Source organism: Furipterus horrens, unplaced genomic scaffold (assembly GCF_987537825.1).
Source record: "Furipterus horrens unplaced genomic scaffold, mFurHor1.1.pri manual_scaffold_4, whole genome shotgun sequence".
Taxonomy (NCBI): Eukaryota; Metazoa; Chordata; class Mammalia; order Chiroptera; family Furipteridae; genus Furipterus; species Furipterus horrens.
In genome coordinates this window covers 69,756,796-69,775,191 of record NW_028327174.1, presented here as the reverse complement: position 1 = coordinate 69,775,191, position 18,396 = coordinate 69,756,796, and the positions used below count along the sequence as shown (strand labels likewise).

General features: G+C 34.5%; 1 protein-coding gene across 1 annotated transcript in view; it reads right to left on the bottom strand.

The window, feature by feature from the left end:
• The window catches only part of TRHDE (thyrotropin releasing hormone degrading enzyme), a 396,580-nt gene that overhangs the window by 100,761 nt on the left and 277,423 nt on the right, over nt 1–18,396 (bottom strand). Inside the window, exon 7 of the mRNA XM_090275652.1 lies at nt 15,816–15,881. Within this exon, the coding sequence (XP_090131778.1) occupies nt 15,816–15,881 (66 nt within the window). The remainder of the gene's footprint in view (nt 1–15,815; nt 15,882–18,396) is intronic.

The window sequence follows — 18,396 nt, the reverse complement described above, 5'->3', positions numbered from 1 at the left end:
GGCAGAGCCCTAGGTATTCATCAGTGCAGGATGAGCTGTTTCACCACGTTGTGGCACTGTATGTGGGAAAGGGGTCTAAAAGGGAACAATGCCGCCTGCCCAGCACTCGTCCCTTGTCCAGGCACCCCTCTCACCTCTGCACCGGACTGATGCCTCTCTAGCTGTTGCCCTGGCTGCCATTCCCAGAGTGGGTGGGTCTGTGGGCATTCTAGGACCTTTAAACAAGCGGACTCTGCTGAGAGACTGGCAGTTTCTGCCTCCACCCCACCCTCCACTGGTCTGCCCAGTCAGAAGCAATGACGTTTGATTTTCCCTGGTGAAAATCAAGTGAGCTGCAAGGTCTGGTGAGGAGCTGGGAACGCTCCCCATGTGTGCCGCCCAACTTTTAAAAACATGTGACTGTGCTTTCTGCTGGCCTGCCACTGCCACCGCTGCTGCCGCCACCACACCGTGTCCCCTCCTACCTGTCTGGATGAGTATTCTTTATTTACTGGACTTCTATGTAGTTTGATTTTCTGGAACTTCTGGTTGCTTCTAGTTTTCATGTAGTTGTATTCCTTCTTAGTTGTGGAGGGAGACGCAGCGGGTCTGTCTATGCCAGAAGTCTCCAGCCTTCTTAACACAGGTTACCTCGGTACTCCTCGATTAGCTCTTGCCTCTTCTCCTACCTCCTGCCGTGTCTTTACTAACTCTACTCATCCACACCAGTTCCTTTCTTTTCCTTAAAAATGCTCCATTCTTTGCCTCAGCCCTTTGCACAAGCTTTTCTATTTTCCTTCAACACTCCACTCCTCATCGAGCTCTTTCTCACCCTTTAGACCCCGTTATACATGCCTCTCCCCAAAAGACATTGCCTAGACACCCAACTGAAGTTGTCCTGCCCACACATCTAAATGTTCTCTCAGAGCATCATATTTTTTTTCTTCCTATCATTTACCACATTTAGTGAATATGCATGTAGTTGCTTTTTCCTATTCAGTGTCCACCTTATACTATAATGTGATCCATGAGGTCAGGGGTCCTATTTGCTGTGTGCACAATGCCCTGGGTACTTGGTACTTATATCATGGTGTTGGACACAGAGTACTTAAGCAGTAAGTATATGTGGAATAAATGAATTATTAAACATGTGTGATGGGTGAGCAATGTGGACTGCAGATGTAAAATTAAGAAGAGCTAGAGTAAGAATAAAAATCATAATTTTGGTTTATTAGCACAAAGCACTAAAAAAGATTTTAACACTAAAATAAGTTATTATTCTTAAGAAAAATATGATCTGTAAGATAATCATATGGAGAGACCTTGAGCAAAAGGATAAAGGCAAATATAGGAGACTGATTGTAGAAGGAAATGATGCACAGTGTAACAAACTGATATCACCACTTTTTTGTGTGTCATGTTAACATGGAACTCTCTCTTCCACAGACAGAAACACAGAGGCAGAGTAAAATGTAGTTTTGAATGCACCTGAACCTTTGGAAGACAAGTTCCAGATATATAACTTAAGACAGATCTTTACAGCACTTCTGTTAAACAACTAATTTATAACATGCAGTTTTTCTTAGTAATTTTAACATTTAGCTATCACAGGAAAAAAAGAATTTGTAGTAAATATGTCACGGATCATTATTTTTGTTTTATAACAATTTATACAAAGCTATGAAAATGAGTAAAACTTCCATTTTAAATGGGTAAAACATGAATAAATATCTCAGAAAAGTATAAGTGAAATGGAAGGTAATATATAAAAAAATTTTAATGAAAATATATACACTGAAATAACAGGGTAATTTTATTTACTGAATCAGTAAATTTATTTTTAAAATTTGTAGGTCTCAATGCTGTTTGCTTAGTGTACTATAAAGAGAACTTTTAAGTTTTATTTCTACCATTAAATATTGGCTTAACATTTTAGAAGAAAAATTGATAATATGCTTCCAGAAATGCATATGAAGAGACAATCAAAATATGAGAAAGTCTATAATTTAAAGATCATTACAATTTTTTTAACAACAAAAATTTTCTATGTGTTCACAAAGAAAAAATTAAGGTACATCTATGTCATTTTTTTTCCTTACTCAAGGATATGTTTTCATTGCTTTTAAACACAGAAAAAAGGAGAGAGAGAGAAACATTGATTGGTTGCCTTTTTGTACATGCCCCTACCTGGGATCCAACACTCAATCTGGGTATTTACTCTGACAGGGAATCCAACCTTATACCTTTCAGTCTATGGGATGATGCTCCCAGCAACTGAGCCACCTTATTTATATTAAATATGTAATACAATTATCAAGCAACTCTGAAAATATGAGTAACAAAGGGAAAAATCCTCTCAACCTGGAAAGTTTGTGTGTATGTGTGTGTATGTGTGTATGTCAAAATTCGTAACATTGCCAGGTACGTAGTTCTATGTTATTACATGAACATTCCTAATAGAGAACATAAAAAGGAGAAAAAATAAATTAAAAAAGGAAACTACTGCTCCAAGAGCTAAATAAGTTAGAAAAAAAAAATGTCTCTAAGGCAAGTCTATTGCACTTCTGAACTAACAATCTAACCAAATGGTAGTGTCTGCAAGCAGTGAGAAGGAGTTTGTTGACAGGTGTACCCAAGTGTATGCATAGTGAAAGGTCAGTATGTATTTACATACATATCAACATACAAATGTATCCACCCATCACCTAATATATCTAATAATTTCACAGATGTACTTTAACTAAAGTTATCAAAAGCATTATTTTACAGTACCAACCTTATTTGCTAAAATGTATAATATATCTTGGGCCCTTAAACAGGTAACAGAAAACCAGTGAATATTAGCTTATAAAGTCTCCCTTAGAGATGGGTAAATGCTTGTGGAATGACAAAATAGAGATACATGTCTTTAACAATAAAGACTTTTTAGTTAATTCTATGTAGTCTGAGTGGTCAGTTAACATTTAATTCAAAGGCAAAACAATAAGGGTTCAATCTGTGGATGTATATAAACAAATTAACCAAAACTGATGAATAAAAGTAATTTCTCTCTGATTCAGAAATGTGAATAGTTTCTTAGTTATTATTTAAAAGTACTTGTTTTTTATTAGAGATTATATTCTTAATTCTCAAATCCATGAACTCTTTTCTTAAAGTTAATATTTTCCCTCTATAACATGCTCATTAATTTTAGCTGAGTAGTTAGGTTTTAAATGAAGTAAATGATAATTATGTCAAATATAATGACTTAAACACCAGCAATGATAACATTATTCTCATATGGTATTGAGTGATTATAGCAAATTATTATAAAATGTTAACCTTTTCTACCTATAGCACATCTACAATGGCACTCGATTTAAGTGAAGCAAAGAGAAATTTGAGCAAAAACTGCCTATGGTCATTCATTTTAGATTAAGCATGATTCAGTTACCATCTGGAACAAAATAATACTATCTCTTCAGAAAGGAAATTAAGTTTGACACACTGTCTCTGTTCCTCTATTATTTTCTGACTTTTCATTTATCTGGAAATCTACATGCAACAGAAGAAAACACTCTCTCACAAATGTAAGACAGCAGTTATCAAAAAAAGGTCCTGTGTTTACATGTTAATATATAACTTCTCATTGGAACACAAGTTATTGAATATGTTGTTGCTACTAATAATCCGTATGGCTTTGTGTCTGTCATTACCTTCAGGCTATCAGAATTTTATGAGCACAAACCAATAATAATGATATTTCCCTTTTGCTTTTTATCCACACCTCATTGCCTTACATTGATTTGCATAAGCAATTTCCACTCTGATAATTGGAACCAAACATCTTGTTGTAGGTTACCTTATGGAAAAGAGCAGTTAAACACTAATCAAGAGAAATCTTTCTTTATTCAACCATATTTTAGATGATATTGAATTACCCTCATTGGTTGAACGGGAAGGTGACTCATTTTCTGATATGGATTTCAGGACTTAAGTTTATATCAAGCTTAATGATGATCTTTCTTCATAATTTTAATTCCCTGGTGTTGAGTCATAACAACATAAATAATGGTACTGCTAAGCTCAAATCATTAAGGCAATATTGTTTTATTTGAAAAGAAAAGCAACAGTACCATGTACTAATTATTTTAATAGTTACTGAGCCAATTAATATTTTCTGAGGATTTCATATAGTTTTATTCTTTTATTTCCAGAAAATCAGAGGAAAAAATTTAAGTATGGAGATTAAGACAAGTAAAAATGAAATAGGAGTGTCAAAGTCATATACAAAATGTATCTTAAAGAATCATTACATAAATTACTTACTTTAAAAATAAGCCTGTAAAATCCTAAAACCCTAATTCAAGAGAACTTATGCACCCCTATGTTCATAGCTGCACTGTTTACAATAGCTAAGTGCTGGAAACAGCCTAAATGCCCATCTGTAGATGAGTGGATCAAAAAACTGTGGTACATTTACACCATGGAATACTATGTAGCAGAAAGAAAGAAGGAACTCCTGCCATTTGCGACAACATGGATGGAACTAGAGAGAATTATGCTTAGTGAAATAAGCCAGGCAAAGAAAGCAAAATACCATATGATATCACCCAATACAGGAAACTAAAGAACAACACAAACAAACGAACTAAATAGGACAAAGAGTAGAATAGTAGTCAATAGGGGGGAGGGGGGAGGGAGAGAAGGGGGATAAGTAAGGGAAGGGTCTAGTCAAGGAACGTGTATAAATGACTCATGGACATGGACAACGGGGAGTGATATGATTGTGGGAGAAGGGGTGGGTTGGGTGGGGGGGAGCAATGGGGGAAAAATGGGACAATTGTAATTGAAAACCCAAATAATAAAAGAAAAAAAAAAGCCTGTAATACTTTACATAGAATGAGGATTTGAGTTAAAGGAACTTAACTTATTTCAAAGAAGTAGATCCTAGTTTATAGATCATATGCATAAGCATTGCTACATATGGGTGAAATTTAGTGTATATGCACTTAAAAATAAGAATCCTCAGCTATGAAAGATGTGAGAATTGCTGAAAGCTGCTTTGGAATAAACAGTTTTTATTGAAGTAGAAATTTAGAGGAAGCACTTATTCATGGGAGTAAGGGAGATTTCAGGGGATGTTTAAAATCACCAAGAACTTGTAAAGACAGAAAAAAAAAATAAGAGGGCAAAACTGCAGTATGTTTCTATTCCAGGAACCACAGAGAAAATGAAAGTCAATCATCAATAACAACATTGGGCGCTAAAGATTGTCCAAGTGGAAAGAGGATAGAAATGAGGTTTCACTGCATGTTACCCCACCCCAGGGTCCTGCCAGTTAGGAATCTGCTTACACTTGTGACATTATAATAAGAAAATCACATTCAAATAGTGTATAATTAAACAGATGTGGAGTCCCCACCCATCAAGTGACCTTGCCAGATGTTTTTCTTTGTTTGTTTGTTTTTACAGGATGACCTGAGAAGGAATTTGGAGATATTTTTGCCACAGACAAATATGAAGTGATAAAGGTAAGAATTACTTTATGTGTAAAAAGGGTGACTTGAACCTGTATCCAAGAGGGAATTACTGGTTACTGATGACCTGCCTAATGCATTACACACCCACTCTAAGTCCCTACAGGTAATGTATCATTTATTTGTTTTCTTAGTCATCTTTACTCACTGGAATCATTGTTAGGAGAAAATCCTGAACTAATAAAAACACATAAGCTTACTCTCCAGAGGTCCTATGTATAACTGGTCTTAAATTAAAAGCAACTTAGGCAAACTGCTACTTAGATTTTTCCCTCTGCACTTGCTGTATCCCATGAGGATCTGACCACCTGGAGGTGTGGAAAGTAGAATGAGGAGACAGCAGTTGCGATTATACAAACCAAATCCTTGAAATTCTTAAGGTAATAAAAAAACAGAATAGTTATTCACAATGGTAATTTTCCCTATTTTCTTCTTTAGTTCCTTATTTTAGAAGAACGATAACTTTAGAAATTTAAAAATCTTACACATAGTCCTGATGCTTATTCACACTGCACGACTACATCAATTCATTCATTCAAAGAGTAAACTGGAATTATAGACCACAGGCAACTGAAATGCAGTTAGAAAATAAGTGAGTTGTGGTCATTAATTGCTTGATTTTCTCAATTTTCCCATCATAAATTCTTTCAAAACTACTGAAATCAGTTGAAAACATCTGCTCTAGCTACAGAAGTGTCACATGACCTTAATAAAAATATCAAAGAAGAGACAAATAAAGATATTAATATATTTTAAATCTCCATATGTTAACATGACAACCTACAAAAATAATACAATACAATTTAATCAACAGAAGAAAGAAATTGATAGATTAAGTGCATCAGATTGCCTGTTAGCAGTTTGCCACTATTTCTGCTGCATTCTACACTCTTGTGCATTATCTAGGCTGGATGTTTCTTTTACTGGAATCCTTTTGACAGTTGGGTCCAAGTTTATGTCCTGCATGAAAAGCACACATAAGAGCTATGAACAGCATGACAGAAGCATCATTGCTCAAGTAACAATGAGCAGGCATGTGAGCTTCGGCAAAAGCCAAAGTAAGCTATTAGACCACCTACCAATGGCTTCCAGGTGTCCTGTGAGCAGCTGAGGACATGGACGTCAGTTCCTTATGATACTTAAATTTCTTGATCTTCTGAAGCATAGCAGTGGCTTTCTTGACTTCGACTCTTTTAGTCCTCCAAAGAGTTTTAGAAAATTCATATACTCTGTATTAAATATCTTTCTGCTTGATATACCTAGATGGTTTTCATTGGTCTGCTGTGTTAATATCAGAAGTGGTATATTTCAGGAAACAGACCCTTGGAGGTGGAAATCTACAATTGTTTACGTGTCTGGATTAGATTAAAATGAGGTAATAGCACTGATAATAGGTAATGAAATCCTGGCAATCCATGGTTTTCAAGGCCAAGATAGATTATTAAATTATCATGTATAGTTGCCTAAATTGAAGAACAGGCTTTGGGAAAACAGATTATTGTTTCAATAGAACATTATAGGAGAATAGAGGATTACAAAATCTGCAACAAGAAAGGTTATTTCTGACAAGGCTGGAGAGATTACCAAAGGAAAACTAATCTCAGTGCTTTAAATTCTCACTTGAAGGTATCGTTAGGGGAGCAGAGATGGTCTCTTACATCATCTCTTGCATCTCCTTTAGCTTTAGAATTAATATAATTGAAAAGTAAGCTAAGGTTTGAAATTCTGAGTAGTAAAATTGCAACTCCAATAAATTTCATTACTTTATTTTTTAGAGCATTGATTCAGAAATTGTGGGATACTGAGAATTGGAATGGGGGCATTTAAAGTCTAAATTCTATCGAGTATTCCTTTGCTTTGGAAGCAGCTCTTCTTGTCTCTGACAAAGTCAGTTACCCCTCGTTTAAATCCCCTGTGAGGACACTCATCAAGGGGGAGACCAATTCTCCTTCAGATCAACCTCCATCCACTTCAATGCAGTCAGACCCATAAGCAGAATCAATGTCAGCAGATTTCAGGAACAAAAGCAGAAAGTCTAACCTTAGTAGAGACAACATATTGTATATACTGAAAATCATCACCAAACTTCAAAAAGTAAGTCATTAGAAAATGTGATAGAAAATCACTGTATTAAATAATAAACATGTAAACTATCCAGAGCAAAGTATGAAAGTGTAACAAAATAGAAATTCTAACTAAAAAGCAAATACAAATTGTTTCTTAATACCTGCAAAAGAAACATATTACCTGCAAAAACTCTCAGTAACAACAAATACTGGTTTGGTTTGACTAGTTATAGTGCTATAGATGAGCCTTGAATAATGTGAGGGTTAGGGGTGCCAACTCTCTTGCAATCAAAATCTATGTATAACTTTTCACTCCTCCAAAACTTAGTCGTCCCTCAGTTCCAGGACCCCCATGGATAGCAAAATCTGCAGATGATCTAGTCCCCTATATATGTTATATGAGTAAATCAGTGCATGCAGTCAACCCTATGAATCTGGCACTACCAATCATGAATCAAAAATAGTACAGGGATTTTATTTTTTAACCTGCATATAATGGACCTCCACAATTCAAACCTGTGTTGTTCAAGAGTCAATTATACATTAAATGTCACATAGTCTTAATATTCAGATGACTAATTGAAGAGTCAAGAACAAGGAGTCACTCCCTTTTGCACATCTAGGTTACACATTTTCCCATCAAATTAAAACAGCTTTCAAAAATTGATATCAAACCCAAATTATCTAACTAGTAAAATGCATTAAATAAATCTTAAATTCAGAGAATCTAAAAGGTGAAAAAATCTTAGGAAATATTTCATCCAACTCTTGCATTTTATAACTATAAAGTCAGAGATCAAGAAAGATTTGTAGAAAATCTGCCATTAATTAGAAACAGAAATTAGAATTATTTTTCCCTACTTATTCCATTGTCTCATGCTTCCAAAAATATGCCTGCTATTATTTTGTGAAATGGATTATTCAGACAGTAGAAATGTAGATTTTGCAAAAAAATATAAATATGTCTATGTTTTAAAAAACATTATTTACAAACAGTATACAAAAATCAAACAAAGGTTCAGGATTGGCAGGCTCTACACTTTACTTTCAATTTATACATCAAACCAGAAGCCAACTTATTGATGGAATCCAGGATAAAATTTATATATATGTATATACTTTTTTTTTTAATGTTTTGATAGCCCAGGCAGAGTGGCTCAGTTGGTTGAAGTGTCATTCTGTGCACAGAAAGTTGTGGGTTTAATCCCCAGTCAGGGCACACACCTAGGTTGTGGGTTTGGTCCCCAGTCGGGGCATGTATAGGAGACACCTGATAGATGTTTCTGTCTCACATCGATGTCTATCTGTCTGTCTGTCTCTCTTGCTTTCTCTCCCTCTTTCACTTTCTCTCTCACTTCCATTCTGTCTATAAAATGAATAAACATATCCTTGGGTGAGGATTTAAATAAGTTAAGTTTTAAAATGTTTTAAAACTATTTATTTACTTTTTTATTTTTTAATTTAATTTTTATTGTATTTTTTCCCATTACCATTTAGTCCCCTTATACCACCCTCCCCCAAGCTGTATCCTGCTCTCCATCTATAAGTCTGTCCCCATTTTCCTTGTTAGTTCCATTTGTTCATTATATTCCACATATGAGTGAAATCATATGGTATTTGTCTTTCTCTGACTGGATTATTTCACTTAGCATAATGTTATCCAGGTCCATCCATACTGTTGCAAAGGGTAAAATTTTCTTCTTTTTTACAGCCAAGTAGTATTCCATTGTGTTAATATCCCATGGTTGTTTTATCTATTCATCTACTGATGGAAACTTGGGCTGCTTCCATATCTTGATAATTATAAGTAATGCTGCAATGAACTAGGGGTGCTTATGTTCTCTCAAATTAGTGTTTTGGATTCCTTCAGATATATTCCTAGAAATGGGATTTCTGAGCCAAAAGGAAGACCCATTTCTAATTTTTTGAGAAATGTCCATACTGCTTTCCACAGTGGCTGCAACAAACTGCATTCCCACCAACAGTGCAAAAGGGTTCCCCTTTCTCCACATCTCCACCTGCATTTGCTGTTTGTTGATTTGTTGATAATAGCCATTATGGTTTCAGTTTGCATTTCTCTGATATTAGTGACAGTGAGCATCTTTTCATATGTCTATTGGCCATGTGTATGTCCTCTTTAGAGAAGTGTCTATTCAGGTCTTTTGCCAATTTTGTAATTGGGTTGTTTTTTTTGGTGTTGAGTTTTGTAAGTTTTTTATATATTTGGGATATTAACCCCTTATCAGATGTATTGGTGAATATGTTCCCCCATTCTGTGTGTTGTCTTTTTATTTGGTTGATGATTTCCTTTGCTGTGCAAAACATTTTGATTTAAAAACTAGTTTGATTTAGTTCCACTTATTTATTTATTTATTTTGTTTCCCTTATTGGGAAGTTATATCCAACAAAGTGTTGCTATGAGCAATGTCCAAGATTTTACTGCCTATGTTTTCTTCTACAATTTTTTATGGTTTTGGATCCAATATTTAAGTCTTTGATCCATTTTGAATTTATTTTTGTATGTGGTGTGAGAAGGTGGTCTACTTTCATTTTCTGCATGTATCTGTTCAATTTTCCCAACACCATTTATTGAATAAACTATCTTTAATCCATTGTATGTACTTGTTTCCTCTGTTAAATATAAATTGACTATAAAGGTATGGGTTTATTTCTGGGCTCTCTATTCTGTTCCATTGATCTACATGTCTGTTTTTATGACAGTACCATGCTCTTTTGATTACTATGGCCTTATAGTATAGTTTAATATTAGGTAGTGTGATTCCTCTAACTTAGTTCTTTTTTCTCAGAATTGCTCTTACTATGCAGGATCTTTTGTGGTTCTATGTAAATATTTGGATATTGCTTTAGTTCTGTGAAATATGTCATTGCAATTTTTACATGAATTGCATTGAACCTATAGATTGCTTTGGGTAGTATGGAAATTTTTATGATATTAATTCTTCCCATCCATGAACACGTATATGCTTCCACTTTTTGTATCTTCTTTAGTTTCTCTCCTCAGTGTTCTGAGTACATCTTTTGCATTCTTGGTTGGGATTATTCTTAAGTATTTTATTCTTTTTGTAGCAATTGTGAATGAAATTGTTTTCTTAATTTACCTTTCTGTTACTTCATTATTGCATATAAAATTGAAACTAATTTCTGGATATTAAGTTTGTATCCTGCTACTTTGCTGGATTCATTTATCAGTTATAGTAGTTTCTTGGTGGAATCTTTGGAGTCCTTCATATACAGTATCACGTCCTCTGCAAGCAATGACAGTTTTACTTTTTTTTTTTTTTAATTTGGATGCCTTTTCTCTCTTTCTTCTTTTCTGATTGCTCTGGCTAGAACTTCCAGTACTATGTTGAATAAGCAAGTTGAAAGCAGACATCCCTGCCTTGTTTTCAATCCTAAGGGGAACTATGCAAGACTTACAGGGAACTATTCAAGAAGTAAGGGGCATTAGACAAAAATATATCAAGAAGACAAGACTAAAGAAAGTTGTGATTATCCAGTATGAAACTGTTTTCTAGACTTTCTAATTGCTGACTCAGTGGAACATACGGCTATTAGGAGAAAAATTCTTTCAGAAAGTTTTTTAGGGGACTTCTAGTCAAAATGGAGGCATAGGTAGACATGCTTCACCTTCTTGCACAGCTATATAAAGATTACAACCAAAGATTAAAAATAAATAACCAGTACCATCAGAAAACAGAGCTATATAGAAGTCCAACAACCAAGGATTTAAAGAAACCACATTCATCCAGACGGTTAGGAAGGGTGGAGTCATGGAGATGGAGTGGAGGGCCAGTGCGGTTTGGACAAGTGGCAGCAGTGGCGGTAAGGACAGTCACACATTCATGTGTGGTAGATATAAATCAGGAGGGATACTATGGGAGTGAGTGATCCCAGCCCCAGGGTTCAGCATTAGGAAGATAAAACCCCATTATCTCTGGCTATAAAAACCAGTAGGGGTTGAGGTGCCAGAAGAAACTGTCAGATTTTCACTGCTTAAAGGGCCTGCTTGGTCTTAGAAGATATGCAAACCCCAAGGCATCAACTGGAAGGGCACCAATCACATAAGGAAAGGGGGTGAAGTTACTGGAAACAGAGTGAGTGCCAGGCAAACTGCCAGAAGCCAGGCAGCAACATTGTCACCTTTTTGAGCCCCTTGACTACAAACAGAGCCACAAAATAGTGAATTGAGTTGCCCCACTCTGGCAATTTCCTAAAGCTCCACTCCACACAATTTACAGGTTCCTTGGCTGCATAGGCCATACTGCTAAGAAAGGGAGTAAAAGCAGCTCTACCTAATATACAGAAACAAACACAGGGAGACTGCCCAATTGAAGAGAAAAAGAAACATGGCCCAAATGAAAAGACAGACCAAAACCCCAGAAAAAGAATTAAATGAAACAGAGATAGCCAACATATCAGATGCAGAATTCAAAACACTAGTGATAAGGATGCTCAGAGAACTCATAGAGTATGGCAAAAATATAAAGGTAGAAATGACAGTTACACAAAGTGAAATAAAGAAAAATATACAGGGAACTAACAGAGAAGGGAAGACAGTTGGAATTCAAATCAATGATTTGGAACAAAAGGAATAAATAAACATTCACCTAGAACAGAAAAAAGAAACAAGAATGCAGAAAAATGAGAAGAGGCTTAGGAACCTCTGGGACAACTTTAAACCTACAAACATCCAAACCACAGGGGTGCCAGAAGACACTCAACTAGTGGCCAGAAGGAGAAGAGAAAGAACAAGGCATTGAAAATGTATTTGAAAAAATAATGAAAGAAAACTTCTATTATTTGGCAAAGGATATAGATATACAAGTCCAAGAAGCACAGAGAGTCCCAAACAAGCTGGACTCAAAGAGGACAATACCAAGACACATCATAATTAAAATGTCAAGTGCTAAAGATAAAGAGAGAATCTTAAAAGCAGCAACAAAAAAGCAGTTACCTACAAAAAAAGTCTCCATAAGACTATCAGCTGATTTCTCAAAAGAAGGGACTGGCAAGCAGTATTCAAAGTGATGAAAAGCAAAGACCTACAACAAAGCTATCATTTAGAATGGAAGGGCAGATAAAGTGCCTCCCAGACAAGGTAAAACTAAAGGGATTCATCATCACCAAGTCATTATTACATAAAATGTTAAAGGGACTTATTTTAGAAAAAGAAGAATATTGAAACTAAGAACATTAAGATGACAACAAACTCACAACTATCAACAACTGAATCTAAAAAATAAAAACAAAACCCAACTAAGCAAACCAGAATAGGAACTGAATCATAGGTATGGGGATCATTTGGAGGGTTATCAGCTGGGATGGGGAAATGGGAGAAGTGGGGAAATGGTACAGGGATTAAGAAGCATAATCGCTTGGTACAAAACAGACAGAGGGAAGTTAATAATAATATAGAAAAGAGTGAAGATAAAGAACTTATATGCATGACCCATGGGCAGGAACTAAGGTGGGGGTGTTGCTGGAGGAAAGGGGGCTACTGGGTGGAAGGGGGGGCAAAAGGGGAAAAACTGGGACAACACTAACAGCATAATCAATTAAATATAATTAAAAAGAAGAAAATCCTTGAGTCCTTTCTTACTGAGGAATATTGTGTTTCCAAAAGAGCTTAAGTAAAAAAAAAAAGAAAAAAAGAAAAATTGTAAGATAACCCAAATTTTAGAAGAAACCACCATTATTATCATTCCTACATAGAACATGAGGGCTAAAGACCGAATATGAAAAAGAAGGAGAAGGAGAAAAGGAAAAAATAGGAGAAGACAACGTAAGAGGAAAAGAAAGATGAGGAAGAGGAGCAAGTATAAAGGAAGAGGAAAGAAAGAGGGTGAAAAGGTGGAAGAAAGAAAAGGAGAAAGATATATAAAAAACATAGTGTTTGCAATTTGGGGTTGTCTACACCAGTAAATCTAACCCTAGGTCTGTCTGCAAATATTAACTTCCGTTTGTCAACATAGAAATAGTCATGGTTAATGTAAAAACAATTAATAGATTTTCCAGCAGAGGTAAGCACTGACAGTTCAGATTAGCTCTTTCAACAAGACTATAAAACCAAGACTCCCTAGAGCCTTATAGATAGGAAATATATTAATATCAACTCTGTGACCACTCAGCACCATGACATAAAGTGTCTGTTCAGGAGGTCATTTCCAAAATGTATCCCATACATCTTCATGCACAAGAGATGATAATTTATCACCTAGACATAGGGCGCTACTGTAAACTAATCCAAACTGCTGATGATACACTAAATCAGTTTGAGTGATGAGTATAAATAAAGCTGCAAGGAAGTCTTGAAGGATACAGATCTATCTGATCAATGAGATGTCACAAGGCAAATGAAATGCAATGTTGACAAGCATACAGTCCCTCAGTTGAAAATTAACCAAATCAAGTATAATAACATAAAGGCACACATTAACACAAGCTTCAAAGGAAAGTTTAATATATGGGACTCCTAGGGTAAATAGTCTGTTTCAGATAAAACTAACCAGACTGGGTTAGTAGAATTGGGTGAATTAAAAAGTGATGTATTTTGCATAATACTATAGAAAGCATGACAGGATAAAGAAAAATGTTGTAAGACAATAATCCTTTCCAAATAATATATCTATAGTTATTCAGTCTGCCAAGCAAATCTATAGAGACAGATGAGGAAAAACAATAAAACGTGTATATAGAAAATGATTTCACATCAACCTGCTATCAGGAAATCAAATTCTATTTGTGTTGTCCTTATGAAAGCTTAGAAGTTTTCTGGAACTGTTACGCTACAACTTCAGTGGGGAAAGACAAAGGAGTGGGGGCAAGGAAGGATGTTCCTGCAGAAAGTTGATATTCATGGAGGCCACTCCTTAAGAAAAAGATTTCCCCAACTCTGTGACCAGAATAGAGACTTTAGCAACTGGCCAACAAGTTCAGTGGAACTCAGCTATTCTGAAGGTGTCCCTGATAGAAAGAGCTGATGAAAGTAAATTTTAATCTCTGCTGGAACAAGTCTGTAAAAAGTACTTCCTAAGAAAATTATCCTTGAAGCAATTTCTATTTTTTCTTTGTTTTGTTAAGTAAATATAGCTTTGTCATGACATATGTAACTCTTGCTTTTTATTTTATCATTTAGTTTATTTTGGGTAAAGATAGAATTATACTATTAAAATATGACCTGATCCCATATGTAGTTTATTTAAATTTCAAAATGAAAAGCTTAGTAAGAACAGATAAGATTGATTGCTCTCTCTGTTTAAGCATAATTGTATTTCAGGTGAACATCAATTTACTTTAAAGGACACTTCTAAGTAGCAGAATGCACCATAAATAATTCATCAATCACAGCTGCTAGGACCATGATTTACTTCAACAGATCTGATGGAATAAAAGTTCTCTTTTTCTATATTTGTGTTTTCTTTCAAGAATTAACAATCCTTCTTTTCTAGGAGTCCACTCTTAGATTCCATACATCATACTCTAAATGTGATATGATAAAACTGTTTCCTTTTCTCCCTTATTTAAATGATTGTAGTCTCTAATTTAAAAAACATTTAGCATCAGCCTGCGAGCCAAGTGTCCCTGGTTCAATTCCCAGTCAGCATATGATTAGGTTGTACTTCAGGTCCCCAGTTGGGGGCGCAAGTGAGAGGCAACCACACAGTGATGTTTCTCTCCCTCTCTTTCTCCTTTCCCCTCTCTCTAAAAATAAATAAACAAACAAATAAATAAATAAAACAAATAAATTAAAAAATAAAAACATTTAAATAATTTGGAATAACAATCTAAGCATATCAAAAATAAAACAACATTAAAGGCACATATCTAAAAAAATGCATTTAAATTTTCTCAAATACATATTTTAGTAAGGATAATACAATTTGTTTTAAATTTATAACAATATAAAATTTTTAATGGAAGCAAAAGGGAGTTGACACAAAAATATTTTGTAGATTATTTATGATCTGATAGATTTGAAACTTACTTTAATTTTAAAAATGTGTATTAAAGAGATTCTAAATGATGTAATAGTTTGAGTTTTATCGTTTGGTGCAGTGAGTATCTTTTTCATTTGTGATAGAAAGATATACTACTTACCTTACTCATCCTAAAGTTTTCCATCAAATTCAGTGATTTTTGTATTAGCAGTTTTCCAAGCTGTAAAAAATCTTTAAAATGAATATAAGGACAAGAAAAAAATGTAAGAAAAAATAAGAAGCATTTTACTTACCTGCAAACCCCTTTGAAACACTGAATGGCCCATAAAATTAGCCAGCATTCTAATTAAAGCAGCACCCTGTAGAAAAAGAGTATTTTTTTAATGAAAGAAAAGAATTACAACCAAATAATATGATTCTAAAATTATCCTATATCAATCAATACCATCTTGATTCATTCAGGTTATTTTATTCTTAAAAATAGTTAAGAAATAGGAAAATTATTAATACAATACTCTTCTTACAGGTACCAATTGCACTTTTTTGTTTTTTGAATCTAAACTAAATGAGTTCAAAATAGAAATCTCCTGGACAGACTATATTAGGGCAATAATAAGCTGTAATTCAGGAGTAATAAAATTTTTATTAAGTACTATATATGCCAGAGTTAATAAAACATGGTCCTTGTACTTGCAAGTTTATAATCTAGTAAGGGAGAATACCCACATTAACAAATAATCATATTAAAATATAGCACTGGAGTAACACAGATACTTACTCTAACCCTGGCTCAACCAACAATAGTTTAGCTACAGAAGTGAAGGGTAGGGATACCAAGCAGTTTGACTGTTTGGCTTCAAATTCTGGCTCTTTCATCTACTCGCCATGTTTAACTAGAAAAAAAGATTTTTAAACTCTCTATTCCTTACTTTTCTCACTTGTAAAGAGCAGGCAATAACAACTCCAATTTAATACAACTATTCTGAAGCTTAAATGAATTAATATATGTAAAGCACTTAAAACGTAGTCTGAAAAATAGTAACCATGATATGAGAGCTAGGCTATCAGTATTTAATCAGACTAATTATTTTTATTTCCTGTCTATTTCTTTTAGAAGCTGGCTGTATCCATATATTCATTTAAAAGTAAAACATGTGATCGATATTAATATTTAGAGTAATAGAGAAAAACATTCATTTAGAAGTCTACCTCATCTTGAGAACAATTATTATAATATTGCAGAATATCAGTGCAAAAGGGAGATACATAATCAATATGAAACATTCCAAGTAATGATAGTTAAGCCTGGATGATCACAAATTTGTATGCAAAATATAAATAAACTCTCAAGAAGGTATTTTAAGCTATACAAAACTGTTTTTAACTATGGCACAGTAGATTATAAGCAGCAGAAGTTCAAATATTAATAATAGCCTGGCTTAGGGGGGAATCCTTTTATGGCTCACATATTAAATTCATTCTCATTACAAAGTCACTCTCCAGTAACTCATTTCTTACCAGGATTTTTTTTTGATTGAATTTCTTGAAGTGATACTGGTTAACTAAATTATACAGATTTCAGGTACACAATTCTACATGTCATCTGTACATTGTGTTGTGTGTCCACCACCCCAAGTCAAGTCTCCTTCCATCACCATTTATCCCTGTTACGGTGTTCCTTTCTTGTAAGAGAATCATACCAACTACATATAGACTAATTGTCTAGAACTGAACTGTGGTAGCCAGTCCAAAATGCAAGGAGGAATTTCCATTGTTACTAAAATTGTTTCCTAGAATTATGGAATTTTAGTGCAATACAATAGTCAGGCTCCCTGAGTTATCGTTAAAGAAATGTTGCAAAAATTTTCAGTCATCACCAAATTTGCTCCCAAAATTAATATTTTATTCACAACTGAACAAATAAGCTTGACAAGCCATAGAGTTTAGTACCTCTTCTGATATATTCTTCTACCACACTTTGTACTCTTTGCTCTTTCTTTTGCTTCTTCCTCTTTAACTTCTGCATATTTTATAGGTCCCTAAAATATAAGTATTTATGATTCAGTCTGGGGACCAGATTATAATTCCCTTTAGAACTCATCAGCTCTGCTCCTTGAATTTCCTCCTCCTATACATTTTCCAATCTAATAGACCCACCCCAAGGGTGGAAACTTTCAATTCTGCAGCGAAACTACCCCTTGCCACTTGAGGAGTGAGACTTAGACTCTCAAGCAGACATCTCAAACTTTCCTTCAGAAGAGAATAGCCATCTTCAGATGATTTAAGTATTTCCCTTCAGGTAATGATGACTTGGTCTCTTGTCAGGCTATAAAAACTATCAATTTAGCATGGTCTAATGGCAAAAGAGTCTTTTCTAATCATAATAAATGTACCCGTTTTTCTGTCTCAGCTGAGCTGGAGCAGAGTGCTAACAGGAAATAAAACCTAGAAATATAATCAATATGTAAAAGTTATATATCACTGAACTCCCTACTTTATTATATTGTGTAATTTAATTACCTTTCTAAAAATATGCTTGTGTTGCCCACTTGGACGTTTTAAATTGTCCAGAGTAATATGCACTATTCTATATTTTACTAGCCTTTTCTTTCCAAAGTTACATTTTAAGAATCCTTGTTTCATAAAACTTCATTGACAAATGGGCTCTCCAACTGTCATCATTTAGCCAACATATATTATATATGGCACCTACTATATAGGACCTACAACAAGAAGTACATCTCTTAAGCAGGTATAACTCATTGCAAGTCTTTGAGAAAAAGACAAAAGAAAACACTTAATCCCCTTTCATCGTGTCTTTTAAAACATTTTTTTACCGAGCAAATAATATTTACAAATCGTAACTTATACTCA